We start from the raw sequence: 22,528 nt of genomic DNA on the forward strand, positions 1-22,528 counted from the left end.
TTTCTTTAGTATCCCTTCCTTACTTTTTCTTCGTCCCTTTGTAAATTTCAAATTTTAGATGTAATTTTAGAATTAACACCAATATTTTTTGTGCTTATAGGTAAATGACTCTTTTTTTCAATTTCAGAATTTTTAGTCTTACAAATTTTAAACCCTATCATTAATTCAAGGAAATGTATTATTTCTTAGGAAATATTTTATTGTCATATTTTTTTCTTCAGAGATAATCTTTGTCAATTGTAATTGTTTATTGTATTATGTATGTTGTAAATTTCTTAAACTTTTTTAACAAATTATTTTATTTTATTTTATTTCCAAGAGAGTCAAATAATTTTTTTTAAAAATCTTTGTGCATTAACCATTTCCATGATAGATATGTAAATATGTGTTTATGGAAATAAAAGTTCGCGATTTAAGTACATTGATAGCAAAAAGAAAGTTAAAAAAGAAAAAAAGAAATTTTTTTAAATCAAAAAAAAAATAAGAAAACAATCTTTCCTCCCAAAATATATCGCTTAATTTATTTTATTTTTTTTTATTCAAAAAACATCTTTTATTACACAAATAACATTTATCATTTATTTTAACAACAGCTAATAAAATTACCCATCTATCAAAGATAATTGTTCATTGTAGGTTTCTCACATTTTGTCTCTTTTATAGTATTTTCAAAATTATTGTCAAGTTCTTCAACACTTGCCTTACGTAATTGATCTCAATGCGATGTAAAAATAATAAAAATTCAGCTTAAAAAAAACATTTAAGAAATGGAAAACTTTTTTTTTCTAATATTTTCAAAAATGATTTCGGTGCATTTTTCTTCTTTATTTTATTCTAAATATTATTTATTGTCTTATTTATGTACTTTTTAGACTTATATTTAAAAATTTTCTGTTTTCTTCCATATTGTTCATAATAATTTCTTATCAAAATTTTCTTTATTCACATTGTATTATTGTCATCGACTACAATTTATTGTCATCCGTAAATCTTTCACAAAGTCATTCAACAAAATTGTTGAATGAACGTTTTTTCAAAATTTTCCAATTTTAGAAATATTTTAATTTTTTGAGAAAAATTGAGGAAGCTTTTATGATAAAAGATATGTTTTCTTTGTTAAATAAACTAAAATCTTCCTCTTTTGTCGAAATTCAAACATTTCTCTTACACATCTAAGAAAAAACCTCCATATTTTCCGAAAATCCACACATTCAGTCATTCATGTAGCACTCTCACACATTTTAATTGGTATACCACATAGGTGATATACCAAGATTTGAGATATGTTTTGATACGATATCGCCTGGTTGATTTATTTTCATCTTTTGTGATTCTTTTCATTTAATTAGCCTTCTGCATGTAATACTGATGATCTTTTAACTATCAGGCATATTTATAATTTGACATCATTTCACAAAAGATTTTATAAAACGCACCGAATACAATTAAATAGATTGCATTCGATACTCGCAATTTCGTACCAAAATTGTGCTTTCCAGAAGTTTGTGGCAATTTTCCGGGATCAACAACGTGGATTTTCCATCCGAGGTTTTTGTGTGTGTAGCACTATTTGAGAAAAAAATAAATTAAAATAAATTAAAAAGGTTTTAACTTAAAAAATAAAAATAAACTCACCTGATAATATACTAAATCCGGGGTGTCCATTTCGACTGTCCAATTTAGATAACCTGGCTTGCCATCCTCGCATTCCAATCGTAATGTTTTCATGTAATCCTCAAAAGATGCACTTTCAGCTGATTTATCGACAGTCTTGTGTTTCCATTCGCAATAGCGCCCCACTTTTGAAATTTAAAAAAAAATAGAAGTTTTAGGAAATATTTAACAGAATTTAATAGTTGCAGAAAGACTAAACTTTGATTTTAGAAAAAATCATTTTTAGGGATTTTTAAGGAGTAATTAGAAGTGAATACGCATTAAAAATTTTTTTTGTTAGATCCTATTTTTCGTCCAATAAAATTCTATTTCACTAACTTATGTCCTTTCAAATCGCCCGAATCAATCACTCTACGACACGCAAAAAAAATTCTAAAAAATTGTTTTATTTTAATCAGACAAAAACATATTGAAAAACTTTTTATCAAACCGCATAGTTCTCTACACAAGAAACTAATATTATTATTCCCACTTTATGTTGTTATAGAGACTATAAAATGTTTTTAAAATAAAATAAATCCTCTTATAAAGCTTACCTCCAGTTGGAAATTTATATCCTTCAGCATCCGTCTCCACACCGGCATAAACTTTCTGTCTCTGCTGTTCAGCCGATGACAATTGCCCGTAGCCACCTTCTGAGGAGTCACAGATGTACAGTGGGTGGTAGCGAGCGGGTTGTGCCGGCTCATCGCCACCTTCCACGACAAATGTATACGTTTTTCCGCGTTCAACAGTCAATTCGGGAATTAGCATATCATTCAAGAACCACGCTATTCCCCACGATGGATTGCCGGTGATTGCGGTGTAGCCTCTCTTACCTCCTGTTGGTCCAATCTTTGCATTAATTACATTATTTTCATCGCCTATTATTGTCATTTGTGGCCATGGCTTGAGGGTACTCTCTTCCTTGAGATCGTAAATGGATGCCACGCAGGAGTGGTCGTTCTTCAGGGAGAAGTTAATCTGGATGTCATCAACGGTTGCATCCATACCATTGTGTAGATGTGCGTTAGCTTCCTTTCCCGAATTCAGTGGTCCTATTGCTCCAATCACAGAAATCTTTTAAAAGAAAATCACAAATTATATTGAAAACAATAAAATAAATTAAATTAATCATCATCTCTCTTACTTCACGATCCAGTGGAATGGCCCGATCGTTAATGGGTTCATTTGTTTGCAGTGGTCTCGTGTATCTAACTCTAGTTACACCATTTTTCCGTTCCCCAGATATCATTATCACATCATTCCGTCCCCCAATACGTCTATCTGGGCAGACTCCATTCTTCCCATCGCACTGAGACAGACTTGACAAGTAGTAATCCTCTGCCCAGAATATGCGCCTGCTTGTATCATAGAAAGCCACAACAACATCACCGCCAACCATCTGAGATCTTCCTTGAGTACCGGACAAACCAAATGCCATGTATTGGTCCTCTTTGATCCTACCGAACAAATCCACCACAACATTATCGCCCTGAATCTCCCATTGGACTTGTAGGCGTCCACCCAGCATTTCTCGACAATTATTGTGCTGTGGCTTAACTGTTGTTGTAGTCTGAAAGTCAATTGAATTTTCCATTAAATTGTAATAATCATCACACTAAAATCAAATGCTTTAATCAGAAATGAAAATCTACAACAAGTTAATATAATCCAATATGATGAGCTTTTACTCACTGGTTTATACCACCATGGCGGCTTTTGAAATCAAGGCAAAAATGTAGAATTTCTTTTGCTAAATAAATTCAAAATATTTCTTTTTTTATCAACTTACAGGAATTTTGGTTTGTCCCAGAGCCGGTGGTACATCCAAATCCGACGGAATAAAGACATGCCCGAAGTTGTGACGATACTCCACACACCAGACAGCCAGCCAATCAATGTCGTAAACTGTGAGATTTCCCGGTAGTTGAATTTCAATATCCTCCCCTTGATAGCCACGAAGGGGTTCAAGTGATCCCATTTCGTTGGGCACTTTGATTCCCATTATGTTGGGTTCACTGCCATTCCCAACCCAGAAGTAGGCATCCGGACCAGCTCCATCGTAATGAAGATTGGGAATGTAGAATGTTTTTGCGTCCAAGACACTGATATTGCTGCTTCTCAAACCATGAGCCAGACGCTTGAATTCTGGCAAAACACGCGGTTTTGGCACTTCCAAACCAGGTGGGATAAATACCTCACCAAAATCCACCTATTAAACAAATATTTTTATTCAAAAGGATATTTTTGAAAAAGTTTGCAAAATAACATTCTCTGATCTTTTGTGAATTAAATTGTGGTATAAACTCCCACGGGATTTTCAGAATTTCTATGAGTCATGCAAGCACACCCCCCTTACGATATTCAAACAAAAATTAATCTCTTTCACCTACACACCATGGGGAAAAAGTTTAAATATATCCACCCCCATCTATACATTACATATATGCTCAAATATATGTATGTATGTACAGTATGTTTATATATGTGTGGAGAAAGAAAATATAACCAGGGTGAGTTTGTAACAAGGCTAGTAAATGTTCACGTTAGTGATAATGACAATTTCACCCCCACGTTGATGCTTGATTCCAATCCGCTCATACACAGGTACCTCTCGGACCCCTCGAGCATCCCCATTCGTCAAAGGAAGCCGCAACAGTGTCCCTGTGCGTGCGCATCCCCCACAGACGGGGTCGATAAAGTCGGGAGGGACCATTTTGTATGAGTTGTCTCACAACCACCAACCCCAGTGCGAGGTGATGGTAGCAAAAATGGTCGTAAAGCTCAGTATTGGGGAGCGTTGCTTGGTAGTCAAATGCAATATTGAGTTATTGTCGAATTATTTTATAAATACACTCTAAAACATTAATGATTTAATATTATTAAAAATTCTCCGAATTAGTTGGTGTTCCACTTCGTGGCCAACACCAAGTATTTTTATTATTAAATAAAAAAAAATTGATTCATTCACATTAAACTTTTCAAAAATCAGCATTGTAATTTCAGTTTCTCATAAATCTCCAAAATATTTTGAAAAAAAAACTTAAATTCTAGATAACATGATATCTAACTGCAATCAAATTAGAATCAATAAATTAGATTTATTTTTGATGATAAATTAAATTAAACAAAAAATAATTAATTATGTTATTTCATTCTGATAAAAAATATGTTAAATAAAGTGATTAAAATTAAGAAAGGAATTTATTCAATTTGAAGCTTTCAGACAACATAAAATTACATATTAGAGAACCATAGGAAAAGTTAAAAAGAATTTTCACTGGAACTAGCAAGGAAAACTTAAATGAAGATTTGTCATAAAACAAAAAAAAATTACGCCCCCATCTCATTATATTTAATATGAATTAAACAATACCATCTATTTCAGTGAGAGAAAAAAAAACTTTTGAATAACTTTTAAACATTTTGCCCCAGATATTTTACAATAAGCAGAAATAATAGTCTACTTGGCTGTCATTATCACTTTTCTTGCACCACCCACCACTCACAGATCCCACTCTCCACCCTCGCATCTCAGAAAATGTCATGGGACATTTTAAAACTTTTGTAAATGCCATCAAGGCACTTCGTGTTGGCACATGAAATATTAATAAAACATACTTAAAGTCTGAAGCATAAATAAAATGTGAGAAATTTAATTAAAATCCGTATTTTATTTTAGAAAAATTTATCACAATGTGATATTTAGTATGTATGTGGGTAGCACATCGCACATACTACATTTTTTCATCCCCATATGACCCACGCAAAATATAACTGGCGATTCAACAAAATTTTGTTCTGACTCTTGCAAATATCCAAATCGATTCAATTTACCACAGAAGCAGACATCAATGGAAAATTTAATTATGCATAATCCGACAAATGGGTATGTATGAAATGTACTCACATCCCCACCATGCTAACCAACTAGCAGCATGGGGAAATTCCCTTTGCAACAGTCACCATATCTAAGGATTTTCGATGTAATCTGTGGAAAGCGAAATGAAAAGGATGAGGACAGAGCAAAATTGCATCTAACCTCGTTTGGAACATTCATTCACGTGTTTCCAAGTAAAAGCTTTAGGCAAATTCTTTCTTTTTTTGGATAATAATCATAAACTTGTTAATATCATTGATCAATCGAGTCAAAGTTTTAGAAATTCTGCTCTTTCCTTTGATTTTTGAATTCATCAAACACGGCTAGTCCGATCCTGATGAAATTGGGTATGAAAGAAGATGGGACAATTACGAAGTTACAAGAGCTAAATGGGATTTTACCTCCTAGAATTTAGTAGTTATTAAAATCCTTTCAATAGAAAATTTACAATGTTCTAGGATTTTTTCCCAAATTTGTGTGGTGTCTTTTCCCAACGCTTACAGATTTTGACCTCATCAGTACTACCTTTGGTTTTTTGCAATATGCTCTAGTTTTCATATCGAAAAAAAAATTCTTAAAAGTTTTCAGATCAAAAAGTTTGCTATCGGATTTATGTGAGTTTTTCATAAATTAAGACTGGATAGCTTAATCTTGATTTCATGGAAATATTAACATGTTCTAAGCCTCGATGATACGCGCTTTGTTTTATATATTAAGGGTATTAATATCATTTTAGAATAATGTTCTAGGAAACATTCTTTGATCCCAAAATAATTTCGCAAATTGACAAAATTTTAAATGAAAATTAGAAGGATGACAAAAAAATTAATGGAAAATGGTGTACCTCTGACAAAAAAAATGTAATTTAAGTATCTCGAAACTTTGGGAGTTTATATCAACTTTCTCTATAGGGGTATTTTGTACTTACCGTAAATCTCCTACACCACACAGAAAGCCACCGAATGTCTCGAATTCTCTTCCCCATGGGTAGTCGAAGAATAATGTCTGTGTTGTTGTGCGCTTGCAAAATGGGTGGATCTCTGAAAAGGCAAAAAGATAGTTATACGCAAAAAAGGAAAATTTACTGTGGAATACTTTGGTTCTAGTGGTTTGAGATGCAATGAAAGCAAAACTATCGAGTGCACTGAATAGGATTTACAAAATGGACAGAGTTGTTTAAGTTTTGTATTTTCTTAATGAAGTCGCCGTTTACAAACTCACCCTCCCCCACCTTTTGAAAATTCTTAGCGCATTGCATCTCTTTATGAATGTAATGCCTATATATCAATGTCAATAAAACCAAAAACCATGAAATGAGTCCTCCATCTCTAAATACATAGAATTCACCCTTCGCAAAATCTCACCCTCCACATCACTAAACACCCTCAAAATAAATCTGCGGAACTTTATTAAACTCCCATCATTCATGTATCTCTTTGCAGTATTTCATATCAGACTTATTGCTGCATTTTTTTCGTAAAGGAGGTGAGCTTACATCCTTCATTCCATCCAAGTCTCTTGTTGGAGAACAGCAGCCATTTGTTCTCTTAGCTTTTCTATAAAGATGTTTCTATATATTGTATTGTGAAGAAGAATGAGAATACTCATATTTGATGGCACTGAGAATGATTGTATAGTTGGACAATTTTCTCTTAAAATTTATAACAACTTCCGGCAATCTCCGGTTGTCTATCGCACAACAATATAAAATATGTAATACAATCACTATATGAAGATCTTCGTATTGAAGCATTACAATTTAATTTAATTAAATAGAATTTTATTGAATGCTGTTCAAAATAAACAACTTCTAACATTTGTTTCCGAATCTAATTGCGATTGCTGTCATGGAAAATATCTTTGGATATGCTCTGTTGCGGCAATCTATTGAGCCTGACATTCCCTCATCAAATGAGAAAACCATTAACGAATCGAATTTGAAGAATTTCATCCCTTTGTATGTTCCTCTTGGGAAACACAGTATACGACATGGTGTGTTTATGCAAAAGCAGGCAATTCAAACATTTATACACTCGTTGGAAAATCCACTTGCTTTTGGCTCGCATATTCCAAACATGAAGAGCCACCCCCCATCAACCCATCACACTGTTGATCCACATGGAAGACTCTGCGAGTACCACGCTGTGATATCCCTCCCAGTTTTTCCATTCAAAGCATTTACCGCGACAAATTCATACTCACTCGAATGCGAGAGAAGGGTTGAAATCAATTGGTTGAAAGCATTTTTGTCTTCTTCAATCTCACCACACAAAACATCTACCCCCGCGAAAACAAGAGGGTGAAAACGCATGAATTTACCATTCACGAGCATTACCACAACTCCATAATTCATATGGAAAAGTTTTGAATTTCCCTGAATTTGCATTTATATATTTTTGCGCTGGTATATGATTTTCCAAGAAAACCATTTTACAATGACTTATCTTGATGGGAACTATTGATTTATTTCTAATTTCAAATGTGTCTGAATACATTTCTCTTGCTATATTATTGAAAATTTCAACATTAATCCTTGAATAAATTGTTGAGATTCCAAAAAACATTACAAAAGTTGTTCCTTTTTTTATAAATAGTTTGTTTTCTTACTGTTAAATTATTTTATCATTAAACTGTGTTCTAGATAAAATCTCTTATATTAGTTACAGAACGACAAAAAAAAACAAATAAATTAAGATGTACTGGCTAATTTCCGCCCACACAATTCTCAAATGGAAGTCATTTGAGTTAATGCAATGCAACAAATCTCAAGAAAATCCCATAATCTCTTGCATAATCATCAAGTTTTAACTTGATTGTTTTACATTCTACACCGTTCTCTACAACATAAAAAAACGTTTTTCCAGACTCGAAAGGAAAGTCTTCACAAGGAGAGAAAAAGAAAATTTCTAGACTGAAAACTTTGAGAGCTCTTAAAACAACATTTTTAATCAACTTTGAAAATTAAGCTTCATTCATGAGATTTAATTAAAAATCTAATTTTATTTTAAAAAAAAACTCCAGAGTTTAATAAAATATTTAATCACGACATAAAAAATTAAAAATCTAATGTTTGAAATTCATGGCATCGGATTTTTAGCATATAAAATAATAATTTTAATAAAGTAATATGAAGATAAATTGAAAGAAAATTCCAGCATCTATGCCATTTTCTCTCAGCATGCTCAACACTTGGAACACTCGGAGGAATAATTTATATTATGCAACGTACGTGATGTTGTCACATCCATTTCTATGCAAATTGCAAGAAGTGGAAAACGGCAGTGCTTTGCACTGATTCAATTTCATACCCCATCATTCGAGGGTGTATGGATAATTGAATAAATTTAATTGGCTTACAAGTGATCAACAATACTTTTCTTCTTTTCTCCCTCTCATTTGCCCGGGATGGTATACTGAAGGGCGGATTCTATTCAAACTAGAAAATTTTATATAATTATTGCATTGAAGTGCTGTATTAAAAAAATAATTATGTCAGCAAAAGGATTTCAATTAAAATTCTCAATTTTGAAATTCTAACAAACAGTTCCTAAGACGACCATTTATAGGAAGCATACATAGAGAAATTTCTAAACACTAAGATTAAGAACATAATCGGATATAATAATGCAACTAGAACCAGAAGCGATAAAAGTAATTTGTAAATACAAGTCGGGGAAAAATTAATAATATATTTTATCTCTATTCGCCACCCCTGTTCTCAAACTTCCACCACAAATATTGCATTTCTGTCTCGACGCCGAAATGAATGAATTTTTCGTCACCCCCGCATTAAAGGATGGTGAATTGAGTTTCACGAGAGGCGATTTCCCTCCAGGCAATATACTACATTCATACATATACGGAGACTTTTCACAGTGACTATATATGCCCACGGACGAGGTACACATAATAACTAATAACACTCGGCACGTGGCGTTAACAATGAAGTGCATTAGAGAGTGAATATCGGGTGTGTTAACAGTGAAAAACCCCCCGTGAAATCACCCGCCCCAGACCAAGAAGCGCACAATAAAGACCATGGATGTCCCCTTCGATTTCTTGATTCATCATCATCCACGCAGATCAAAACGAGGAAATATATTGTATTCCATTATATGCTATGTATATACAACCGATGTGAATTCATACTTTAACGTATTATTCCTCTGCCTCACTTTATCCTCTTTATACCTCGTGTCTTCCTCTTTCAGTACACCATCCTTTCAGCCTCTCTCCCCCGCGCTTTCGCTCCTCAAGTAATCTCTAAATCGTTTGTGAGCACATTGAAGAGTTCATCGGATGGGGAATGAGAAAAAACTCAATTTATATATTCCATGTACTTGTCGCTAAGCGACGTAACAATGTCTCATGACATTTATGACATCATCTCCGTTCCAATGTGAAGGATTCGTTTTAAACGAAATTAAAGGAGGAAATATCATCCAAAATCTCACATGCTGAGCATAAACGAAAAATATCCATCTTGTATGCTTTTCCTTCTAACGTTTTTCACATATTAAATGTATCCTTTTTTGACTTTATTTAATCAGACAGAAATATGATATACATATATAATATAAAAATTTTAAAAGCAAACATTACTCTTAATCATACTTCAATTACAGCTGAGTAGATCCGTCTGTCTCCAGAATATTAGTTAAATTTTCTGCATCCCCATTTTACTGGGAAATCCTAATCCATCAAATACTCATTAATTTACTAGTCTACCAACACCAGGGTAAAAACTCAAGTGAAAACCTCGCTTTCCCTCAATTCACATCATAAGGCATTTAGCTATGTGATTCTTTCCCCGTCCATGGTAATAATCACCTATTTGCCAAGACCCTCCCCTCATTTCAGCAATAACAAAAGAGTATCACTATTATCGTAATGAATTTTAATCCCACCCTCGCATCCCTTTCGCCCGGAGATTCTGTGTGACAACGATGGATGACATGGAAAAGGGGAAAGATTTGCATTCAAGACAGGCAGTGTTACTTTAGTTAGAACGAAACTGATTTTCCTATTTCCCATCTCTATTCATCGCATTAAAAGCATGTTTAACGCTTTTTCCTGATCCCTCAATGTCTCTGTCTCATTGTATTTGCTTGGGTGACTATCAATGAACACATTTGGTTACCTTGCACTACAGACATGTGAGCCAACATGGCTTTTTGTATCCTTTTAGGATTATTCTTTAATATTTTCATATCAAAAAAAAATTTTATTGCTTATCCAATTTTAGAATCGAAACAAATTCACAATTACAAATTTTCCTTTATGGCTTTATGGTCTATTTAGAGTTAGTAAGAGTTCCAGTAAATTGCAGTATCTCAATTAATTATGTATTTTTGTAATGTGAAATTCTTAGGACAATCAAATCTCTAAAAAAAATTCAACAAAGGATAAAAATAAATTCTAAAAGATTTCCGACTCCCATCTCCCTTCAACAAAGGGTACACAAAGGGATTTTTTCTGTATAGAAAATAGTACCTATATGTTTGTATTTATATAGTGATGCTATCAACATAGCATTTATCTACATTAATTGTGACATTATATGAAAGAAAGGGGATACTGTCTAACTTTTTGATAAAAAGGTAAAAGAATTTACCGACTACATTTTTCTCCAATCATTGGAATTTTTGATAGATATGTGTTCAATATTTCCATCCCCCAAGGGAACAAGTGCTGATATTTTGAAATCAACTGCAAAACACATGATACTGGATCATTCGGGGATTTAACTCCAAGAGGCGCTTATGATATTGTGAAAATGCAAAGGGATGGAGCATATATAGCATGTCGTACATTGAGGGTGATGAGAAAATGCGGATTCAACGATTTATAGAGGATAAAAAAAAGGAGATGCAAACCTGCCAGCGTAATCCTCAGGGTATGGAATGATGTAACCCTCCGGACTTGGACGAGGGGAATTCCCCACCCAAAAGTATGCATCCGGACCTAGTCCATCGTATGCAAATCCTTTGATGAAGATCGTCGACTCATCCACCGCATACACTGTACCCTGCATAACATATAAAATCATTTTATTCACATAACCAGACAATATAAGGGACGGGGATAATTGTGAAGGCACGCGAAGGCAGACAATAGTTACCTTAATGCCATGAGCAAATTCAGTTAGTTGTCCTATTAGGCGGCCATAGTATGGTTCCGGTGGTGCACGCGAGTGAACTGTAACAGGAAACAGAGCCTTTAATAGCAATTCCCACAAACTTTCACACTTTCTGCTTGGTCATTCCATAAATTTATGTAATGTTTATGTACAACACAATTTACATTATGTAATTTATATAAATTTTATAGGTACAAATTTAGTGAAAAATAATATAAATTTTTTAGAGTAGTCAACCCTTTCCGGATATACAATAATTTCCTTTTAATTTGTAATTCGAAATGATCAAAAATATTTTAGCTTTTAACCATGTTCCTATCCCCTTGCTTCTCTGTGGATGCAACTTTAAAAAAAACCTGTAGTCTAATTAATATGAGTTTTTGAAAAGGATACTGCAAATTGTATGCTACAGATCCGATTTTGGTTATCCTTCTCAAAAACGAATTTAATTAATTTTAGAGCATTTTGTAAAAAAAAAGTAATAATTTGTACAACTCATTATTTGCCCATATTAGTAGTTGTATCACGAACACACACACTCAATATTAAAACTAACTTATGAGCCCAGATAAAATAAAATTCACAAAATGAAGTCCATTTATTCACTAGCCACGGTTTTAGAAATAATGTCTATATACCACGTATCAAAGCTATATGAGTCTCCCATACATAAGGAATGTGGCTAGAATTGTAAATTGCTTTCTTCAACTGGGCAATTTCCTATCCACACCCTTTTCAGACCCGTGACGGTTAACTCCAGCAGAGGCTCAATAAAATTGTCCTTTACCCCCCTAGCTCATATCAAATCGCAAAATAACAAATGGCACATACTCGAACAGATCGAATAGAGAAAATAATGATTTCCCCCACATTCTATTAAATCTCATATGTTAGAGCTTGAAAAAAAAAGTTCAAACTCTAGCCAATACGAGGACTTTTTATCAAACTGATAAATATTATAAGAAATCAGTTCAGAACCTTTCTTCATCATTCATTTTTTTTAGTTGCCTTTTTCCCAACCAAGCCATCGATTTCAATTATTTTAATGGAATACAAAAAAAAGAAAAATCCATTTTGGAGAAATTTACGAAACGGTGCGTGTTTCATCAAAGGGAAAGTAGAGCGCTAAGGGATGAGATTGGCATCAGCAAATATACCCATAAAAGCTCGATTTTGTCTAACAAAATATTTATAAAAAGTTAAACCCTTCGTGTGTAGCCCTTCGCGATGAATGGAGTGCTAGAAAAACATAACCGCACGTGTCCAAAGCGATACGCGATATAGCAATTTAATACAGGAGAAGCTTCAAGTGGTGAACATATCATCAAATAACGTACGAGTTTTATAGCTTTATTTTGTTGAAATTATTTTTAAAGCAAAATGTTTAAATTTTAAAAAGCTTCAAAATCTCAAATCTTAAATTCAAAGCTTTCAAAAGCGATGTTGCGCAAATTTTTGTTATTTGAAACCTCTCTGTTTATTTTAAGGCTCAATCATGTTCCAACCTTATGTAAACACATAACACTTTTTACCCTAAAACTCACAGCTAAAAACAAAGTTGTTATCCAATATACAAACAAATCCTTAATTTGCATTCACTTTAAAGGATAATGATTTTATACGTCCTAATGAGGATCAAGTGCAAAAAAAACATTTTTCTACGCCTCTTAATGTAATGAATGGTATTTACGTTTTACTGAAAACCTGGTAAGTAATCAATATCCTCTAAAACAGTATACAAGAAGGTAAAAAGTAAAACTAATCTATCAATATATTTTTAAGAATATTTTTTTTGTTATTATTTTAACTTTAGTTAGTTTGCAAATATTTTTGTAAAGACATACGATTTTATACATTTCCTTTCATTAATTTTACTTTAGGTAGGTACGCAAGTCCTTACACCACCATAATTTGAGAAATATATGTTTCAGTCTCATCAGTACGTGCTTCTCAATAATAAATCGGTATTAAGTGTAGCGTGAGGAAATACTTGAGTTTCTTATTGAAAATATATGAACAATAATCCCAGAAACCTGTACCAAAAAAAGGAGGGGTTGCTGTGTACGCGTACAAGAGTATTGCTAACATCCACCCTCACTACGCGTAATCCTTCCACATCGCCATACCACGTGCCCAAATATCGGTAGAAGATGAAAATTCATGAGAAAATTGATGTTATTGAACACACAAAAAAGGTTTCAATGTAAAATTTTATCTCTTTCCACTCATCGCCCACGAATCATTGCCTGTGATAAATGTAATTATATATACCAGAAAATCTTCCCCCTAGTCTCGAAATGAAATAAAATTCCGTCTGGTTCCAAAAAAGATGTATATTCTATCTCCGTAAAATTCTTTTTAGTTTTTCAAAGAACCAGGGTGGCGGTAGGTCAATCAGTTAACGCTCCGATTTGATCATACCCAATATCGCTACGAAGCGGGTTCGATTCCCTGCTGGGTAGATTTTCTACCTTTCCTTGGCCAAGCGTTTCCTAATACCGGTTTCCTTCCCATTCCTCTCTTTCGCACAAAATAATGTGTGCACAGAGAAGTGCACACACACAAAAAATAAAATCGCACAAAAAAAAAAAAAAAAAAAACAATCACACAAAATCAAAGTGAGTTCAATAGAACTTCACTCCACACAAAAACTGCGGGCGATATTGAATAAAAAGCCCCATAAAATCCTAACCCTTTACCTTTCTTTCAAAGAACTCTCTCCAATTGAAGCAATGTTTTAATCATTTACCCCCATGTAACCAAAAATATTCACAAAACACCATTTTGGGCAAAACATTTAGTTCTTCACTCTCCCCATAGATAAAACATTCCTTGCGATCCATTCAACTACCCAAAATATGCGGAATAGTGTCAATTTAGGGGAAGAAAGGCACCCCATCGACTTCCACATCCCTCGCAATGTGAATTGAATTTGCAATATAACTCAATAAATGGCATTCCACTGTAATTGAGACAAGCAGGAAAACTTGCATATTGCATCACAAATAGAGCCATAATTCTTTTCGACACCACCCCATAAGTTAGTCATTATAAAAACCACGACAACAGACCATATATAATACAATTATCTGCAGATAGCATGTGCAGGGGTAGTCAAAAAAAGAAAATTTTTAATGTTTTTAGGGATTTTAAAGTAAATATAATTTTTTTTTAATCCCCAAGAGATTTTTGAGGCTTTTTAATCACATTCATGGCGTTCATGCTCTCAAATAAAGTGGTTTCATTCATATAAAAAGGGATAATAGGATAAAGAAAAAAATGACATAAAAATTAAGTAAATTGGGATAGGCAACAATTTCTCACCGGTGTGAGCTAGTCCGGTAGGCCCGGTGTTTTCCATTGAGTTTTACGATGGATATACTGAGAGAGAGTAACTGGCATTTTGAGGGTGTGAAATAATAAATTGCCCGCAATAAAAGTCATATCGCAAAAATTCATACACAGGCGGAAATATGTTACACAATAGGTACAGATGAGGGTGGAACTTTCTAATAAAGTTGTAGTGGAAATTCCGATAAAACTTTATGTAATTTGCACACATTATGAATTTGTCACTGAATATGCAAGAATATAATGAGATACGACCTTCATTGCACACAGAAATAGTGTGGAGGTACATGAATTATATTGCAGATTTATGTACAATATATATGAATTTTTTTCTTACTATGCAGGTGTTTAACCTCTATTGGGGCCGACAAATGAGTCGTGAATAAAAGTACAAATACAACAAAAGTGAATGGAAAGAAGGCAAAATGCGAAAGATGCTTCTTCTGATGAAATCATTGAGAAGGTTTCCACTTGAAATTGAAGCTGTTAATCGATTTTTTTCACGGCATCCCTGAGTGGCATCTCCAGAAAACAATTTACTGATAAGTGGAGTATTTTCATCATTTCTTTCCATTCCCTCTGGGGAAAATTTTTTCACAAGTATAGGGTTCACAAGAGTGCGGGGGTGTTTTATTGGATGAATTTTTCTATTATACTTCTCCCTTTGGCTTCTTTCTTTTTTAATACTGTAATGAGTTGTGAAGGAGCAAAGTTAAATTAGTTTCCATCTTGCTTTGAAACTAATAAGTTTATAGGACAGTCTGGTCGCGGCCACCAGAGGAGAAAGTAGTTCAATATTTCTTCTTTGAGCGCGCTATCTTGTTGTCAGCATTCTCTCGCATGACTTAAGTGCTATTGCATAATTGCAAAACTTGTATATATATTTAAAATATACATTACACTCACACTATGGTACCACGATATGCGAGTTTTATAATCAACAATAGTGTGAAATTAATCATTAACAATTGACTCACGTTTTCTGTAGACATGGTACGGAAAGGCTGCATGAAAAGACAATTAATAAGAGATTCATTATATATTAATTTTCCTACATTTCTCAGGATGATAAAAAGAACACACATCATGGTTGTAGGTGTAATATTCTCTTGACGATTTGTCATTCTGTATCCCACTCAATCTTTAACTACATTTACACTACATATATTATTATATTTGCTCTAAAAACTCGATCAAACAAAAAAAGTATATTTATATAATTTCTCTTTTCTATTTCAATTCATAAAAAAACAGCATGCCGATAAAAAATAATACAAATACATGATCCAAATAATAATACATATTACAGCATAACGAACAGTTTTTTTTTTAAACAAAACATTCATTTATGATTTAAAACTCTGTTTAAAGCTTTTTCATATTCTATACATTTATAGTCATTTAATGAATGCCTTGGGGACAGCTAATTCTCCTCTTATATGAAAGAATGCAAGATACTACATATACCCTACTTGCAGTTCAATAAGCAATAAAGATTATTGTCATAGCATATTTCTAGTTGCCAGCAATTCGCCTCTAATGTTTTTGTAGTTACTGATGGATGACTACGTTGTTTAAACACAAATCTCTGGGTACAATAAGAATAAACATACATGACCATCGAGGCCATGGAAAGATTTCACCCTTGTTTGTTCAACAATTCGATCATGATGGAAATGATGGCTGAGAAGGCCAAGGAGACGCATACACAGTCTCACATTCAACAACTTTGTAATTAAGACGAAAAAAAAATCGTAAATTTTCCTTAAAGTTTAAACAAGAATTTAAAATAAACCTATTAGAATTCCTTCTAATTTAAAAAAAAAATCAAGTTTTATTTTCAGTTTTTGATAAAATTATTAATAAAAAGGTTCTTTTATAAAAATGTTCTACTTTTATAAAAAAAAAGTGAATAAATAATAAAATTTAACAATCATAATATACAAGTGTGAAATACGATTTACATTCCATTTGACCCTAGAAAATAGACAAAGATGAAAATGGTAGGACTAGGGAGGACATTGAGTCAACTCACATCAATCAAAATCGTTGATAATTGACAAGAAAACGTATTGCTTTTGCCACTTCAAACGCTATACCATGAAACATTAAACTCATTATCAGAGCTGACATTCGTTCTCACAGCAAGGTACATTTCATGTGCTATATGCGTTATTATGTTTTATGTGGAAAATGTGTGATGATTATTCTCATTCTCGTTGGGAAGACTTCTTAAGTAGATTAAGGACGCAAGTCCAACAGTGATGCAATTTTAATTAAATCTCTTGAATGGCCACGACAATCCAGCAGTCATGAGTAAACATTAATGTAATTAATCACAGAATACGTGCATCATTGAGCATTATTAGGGCTGTACATTTTATTTACAGAAATCTTCAAATTTGAAATTTTCACGTAGGAGTGCTGATGCAAATTATGCAAAATGTCCTCATAATGTAATGATAAAATGAACATAAAATTACTATATTCACTTGCAAGTATGACAATTAGCAGAAGCCTTCAAAACTGTTTGAGTTTTTTATGGAAACCCATTAGATCTTATACTTTCACTGTGCGCTTTTATGATAAAAATAAATCTGCTAATTGGCATAGTCGACAATGAAAACTACATTTTTATGTCAATATATGTACATTTAGGACTCAACAGAAAAAAAACAAATAAAACAAGACTCCACTTTGTGGAAAGTTTTCGTGAAATTTTTGTTATGTGTGACTTTTTTAAGACATCGCCCAAAGTTTAAAGCCGGTTTTTAGCACTAAACAGACTACTTTGAGCAGAAGAAAGGCATTCAACCTTCATGACGAATCCATGCAAATTAGCCTCAAGGTAGGTGTGCTATATTTATCTTGTTGTACACCACATGTTATGAAATAGAAAAAATATTTACAACCAAAAATAGAATCACTTTATTGTGATAGTTTCATTTTCTTTTTTCTCAATATGGAGCTAATTTTGTAGTTCTCCTGTTTTTTGTATTATTAAACTTTTCTTTTTAATTTCTAAACGATTTTATATAATTTTTTTTCTAGAATTGTCTAAAACATGATCTTTTCGTATATAGATAATAAGATTTTAGGTCTTTTTAAAACTTTTTCGTTGTTCAATTTAACCTGTATATTAAAGTATTTTACAAATATTTTTTAAAAGTTCTGAGAATACATATTTTATAAGGACTAACTGATTAAAAGTTTTTATTGTATCGTGTAAATGTTTTATTAGTTAAATAGTATAAACATACAATATGTAGATAAAAACTTTATATTTTCTTCATGACGTGTACTCATGTTTTTTAAGCCAATCTATTAAACTTTTTTAAATGAAAATTCTGCTTTCAGACATAGCTTTAATAGTTTTAATAACTTTTAATAGCTATAAATAAAAAATATCTTATTATTATATAATATATTTTTTATTTATTTTCCGACTATAGGTCATGGACTAGTGATCTTAATTCACAGATGGATGCTTGACGAAGTATCTGGGCGATCTGTTTTTGTCAAAATCATTAAGCATAATGTTGTGTACACCAAATCTATTCATGGTCGTCCCTTGACCCCTGAAATTTTCGCATTCCTTAACATCTCAAAAAAACATTCATTGATGGTTTCGTGAATTCTGAAAGTTCATACTAAAGCACACACATGCAGAAGATCATGCAACATAAATTTTAAGAACAAAAAAAGAAAACTCCATGTGAATGAAAACGTGTGAAGTTGACCAAAAATTTCACAAATTAATTAACACCGTTGCCCCGCGAGGGTGATTGGGGGCACAGAATTGATTTCGATGCTCAATGAAGTGCGGAAGAAACTTTACCGTTTGTGCAGCAGAAAACGCTGATGAGCAGTACCAGGGTGAGGTGATGGCCCCCAATTGGATGGGGTCGGGGTCGCATCGGGAGCATTTTGGAATATCCAAAATGGCGGTCGTCCACCACGTAATCCTTCTCCCTTTCCTGTGGGGTGTCTTTCCACTGAAGTACCGTCGCTGCCCTTTCAGGCTCCGGGTGTCACTCGTTATTTTATTCCATGCAACAAAATTACTTTCAATACTTTTTTTTCTCGATACTTTCACTATTTTTTTTTTTATAAATGCCAAAATAGAGTAATAAACTGATTCACGTTTTTTTTTTCACTCAATGAATATTTCCATACAAGAGCTTAATGAAAATTTCTCTTCTCTCTCTCTCTCTCTTGAAAATTATGTATGGATACTCCGAAAGTAATTTTCACACAGCTGCTTCCCAAATCACTTAAATTGTATAGTTATAATTTATTGTCTTTTATCACAGTGATGTGGTCTTCTTTCTTTACCCAAAAATATCCACACTAGTTCACATAGATTATACGAGATAACTGAACATTGTCCGCCACATAGGTTGGGTGGTGCATTAAAAATTCACGGCGGTGTGTGAAAGGAAAGTAAAAAAAAAAAGAAACTAAAGGTGGGAATTAAAAAATCTTACTGGGGACACCCGAAAGCGCGACAGTGACTTGAGTGTGCTCATGGAGAAGCTCAACCTCGGACTGAGGTGTTCGCGGCGGAAAATCCCCCAAAAAGCGTGCTCAGAGTCGAGCTCCCACATCCGGAGCAGAGACAAACATAGTGAGAGAGAGAGTGCTCCGTGGAGCCGCGACTGGGGAAGTCTTCGTGTCTACCATGGTAGGGGCCCCACATGGTGATGGCTTTACTACTGTTATAGGTATATGAGATCAACATGAGCAACAACGAACTAAACATGCCCATAAAAAATGGTCTCACTAAACTCTATGTGTATTAGATAACTACAATTGGTAATTGATCATAACGCAGATTATTTTTTTTTATGTTGTGAGTTTTGCAGGTAATTTAAGACTAAATCTAATGTGGATAAACACTTAATTTAAAATTCTAGAGAATATTATCTATTATCTAAGGTCTTTTTTCGGCTTAAGTCTTTTTTAGATAACTTATTTTTAAATGATTATAAATAATTATTAAAATATTGTTTAGGAAAACTTGGGAAAATTTGATAAATAACATGTTATTAAAGAGATCCTCACTGTTGAAATAATTTCAAGAACCAACTTTTTATAATGGAATACTTTGAGGAGTCATAAATAAGTTTTCTGAATTTTTAAAATATAATAGCGTATTTATCTATCATTTTCACAAAACCATTTAATTTTTTTACTAAAAGTTTATTAGTTTTTCAGGCAAGATTTTTGCTAAAAATTTTTTTCTGATTATCTGGAGCACACTTTTATAAGATTTATGGTAACATTTACGGCAGAAATGAAGATATCTAGATAAATTTTTAGAAAACACCACTTGCATTTATTTATTTTTTGTTTTATAAAACACTTAATACAATTAAAACAGATCACAATTTAAATCAAATTGACTTTTTGAGTTCTACTACAGGACTTTTGATCACACCTCTAATTTATATTGTTCGACAAGGTAATTTTTTCTTCATTTTGAGACCTTTCCACACCGGGCAGCGTTGTTTTGGCGCGCAGCAATTCCGATTTACGTGACACACACGAACATAGCGAAAAAGAAAAATGAGTTTCAGAGGCACACCATTCCAGAGGTATTTGTGCACGTTGATACCCTCGGAGTGCGCATGCTTCCCATGGGGGAGGCGTCCACCTTCCGGAGAACATCACTCGTTCATGGGTAGGGGACGCGCGACTGATTGACTGCGAATCCTATTTAATTACTCACAACGTGCCAAACATTTTCCGCCACTTTATCCCCTATATGTTAAACTTCTACAGGGTCTCTAAAGCCTGCTTCCAAATCCAACAATGATGTACTATCGGTATTTTTTCCAGTCTAAAAAATCTAAATATCAGCATTTTGGTGAACGCTGTAATTAACTTTATTTAGAGATTCTTGGTTCTATGATTTTAGAGCTATCTCACATGAGAATTTATTAAACCTAAAAAATAGAAATTAAAGACGAGAAGCAAACTTCAAACAAAATTAATTTAAAAGTCTTATGACAATAAAAAAATTATCAAAAATATTTTTATTATTTGCGATTTACAAAGAATTTATTTTTTTTTAAATTTTTTATTATTACGGGTTCCATCCATTTAGATGATTTCCCGACAAAGAATTTAGTTTTCCTCTTCAATTTTTTAACAATTTTTAACAATTTGGATTAAATAAAATTTTAAACATATTATCTTTTTTACAAAAAAAACTAACCAAAAATTGTATATATGTAAATACTACAAAAAATCGTTATTAAAAGCCGTTGTAATAATTAAGTTTTTTATTTCGACGCTCCCGAAGATTATGAACCATACTCCTGTGTTAAAAGATAGGAATATGGTTCATAATCTTCGGGCACGTCGATTTATAAAATGGATAAAATGTAAAAGAACTGTCTAGCGATGCAAAGAGTGTTAATTGTATAATTTTTGGAAGATTTCGTCTATCCCTTATTAAAATTCAAATTTCACATAAATTTAATACGTTACCCATACATATCTAATTAGAATCTAATTCTCACTTAACACATTGCATTAATGAGTTTCCCTACATAAAAGCCACTAAAATGTTTGTATATCAAATCGGCTGTTCAGTGACACCACACTGTATCTCATACAAAACTCTCCAAAAATGTGTCTCTGCTGGAAAGTGAGCTCTCTAACTAATCTCCAGTAAAATTCCTGGAGAATTCCAAAGAAAGATTCCATACTCTCCAAATGGTTATGAGGTGAACGTTAGAAATCTTTAGCATATACGAGGAAATAGAAGAAATCAAATATTTACCTCAACGTCGCTCTCAATCGTCGGGTGAGAGGCAATATAATGATACATTGGCAGCCCATAAGAAGATTTCATACTCTGGGTGTACAATCACTATTTCAGCCTCTTGAAGCAAAAAAGGTTCACAAATCAACGAGGTACTACCACAAGTTCTCGCGCCCAAATTACTGTAACGAATTTTTTTTAATTGGTTTTAAGATCATCAAAAATTAGAAGAAAAGACAGTGTTTGTGTTAATCAACAAGTGCAGAGTAATTGATGATGAATTCAACGAAGGCGTTGGGGGAAAGGGGAATTAATTAGTGGAGTTCAGTGGACAAATTTACTTGAATGACGAGGTTCATTCGATTCACATGAGTACCCCATTTCGCATGCTGTACTTGTAGGCGTTAATTTTTTATTCCGTCATCGTTCTCAAATCCAAAGTCGTGTCAAAAGTGTCTTTTTCCCTATCGCTAAATCCACATAAAAGTGACTGTTAAATGCACTTTCAATGTGTTTTTCATAGCAGCATTTTTACGTGTTAATTGCGACGAAATGCTACAGAATGAAAAACAACACACATGATTAATCGGAAATGAACACATTCACTTTTCTATCGAATAGATCACGTATTTTCAGCCAGCAAAGTAAGGGAGAATCCGTGAAAAGAGAGGTAAAGTTCGCCCGATAAGTCACAGATAAAAGTGGCTATAATATATATCTATATACCTAT

At 33.1% G+C, this 22,528-nt stretch overlaps 1 protein-coding gene across 4 annotated transcripts; it reads right to left on the bottom strand.

Moving 5' to 3' along the window:
• Nucleotides 1-887: 887 nt before the first annotated feature.
• On the bottom strand, nt 888-22,461 carry LOC129797866 (protein Skeletor, isoforms B/C). Of its 4 annotated transcripts, XM_055840733.1 has the most exons (12): nt 21,817-22,461; nt 18,865-19,060; nt 16,004-16,030; nt 11,658-11,734; nt 11,413-11,564; nt 6,465-6,576; nt 3,449-3,868; nt 3,352-3,372; nt 2,804-3,229; nt 2,211-2,733; nt 1,636-1,799; nt 888-1,566 (listed from the first exon to the last, which is right to left on the bottom strand). In XM_055840733.1, exons 2-12 carry the CDS (start codon nt 18,950-18,952, stop codon nt 1,384-1,386), a joined length of 2,193 nt encoding a protein of 730 aa, XP_055696708.1. In that variant the 5' UTR covers nt 18,953-19,060; nt 21,817-22,461; the 3' UTR covers nt 888-1,383. The 4 variants fall into 4 exon arrangements, with proteins under 4 accessions (XP_055696708.1, XP_055676425.1, XP_055676424.1 ...); XM_055820450.1 differs by lacking the exons at nt 16,004-16,030; nt 21,817-22,461 and having other exon boundaries at nt 18,865-19,688; XM_055820449.1 differs by lacking the exons at nt 3,352-3,372; nt 21,817-22,461 and having other exon boundaries at nt 18,865-19,687.
• Between the last annotated feature and the right edge of the window lie 67 nt (nt 22,462-22,528).

Source organism: Lutzomyia longipalpis, chromosome 1, assembly GCF_024334085.1.
Source record: "Lutzomyia longipalpis isolate SR_M1_2022 chromosome 1, ASM2433408v1".
Lineage (NCBI taxonomy): Eukaryota > Metazoa > Arthropoda > Insecta > Diptera > Psychodidae > Lutzomyia > Lutzomyia longipalpis.

Excerpts from the sequence above, each read along its gene's own strand:
- LOC129797866 (XM_055840733.1), bottom strand. The coding sequence starts at position 18,952 with ATGCTCCCGATGCGACCCCGACCCCATCCAATTGGGGGCCATCACCTC. Across the intron at positions 11,735-16,003 it reads GTACCATGTCTACAGAAAAC|TTCACTCGCGTGCACCACCG; the intron begins GTGAGTCAATTG and ends TTCCTGTTACAG. Across the intron at positions 1,567-1,635 it reads CGGATTTAGTATATTATCAG|TGCTACACACACAAAAACCT; the intron begins GTGAGTTTATTT and ends TTTCTCAAATAG.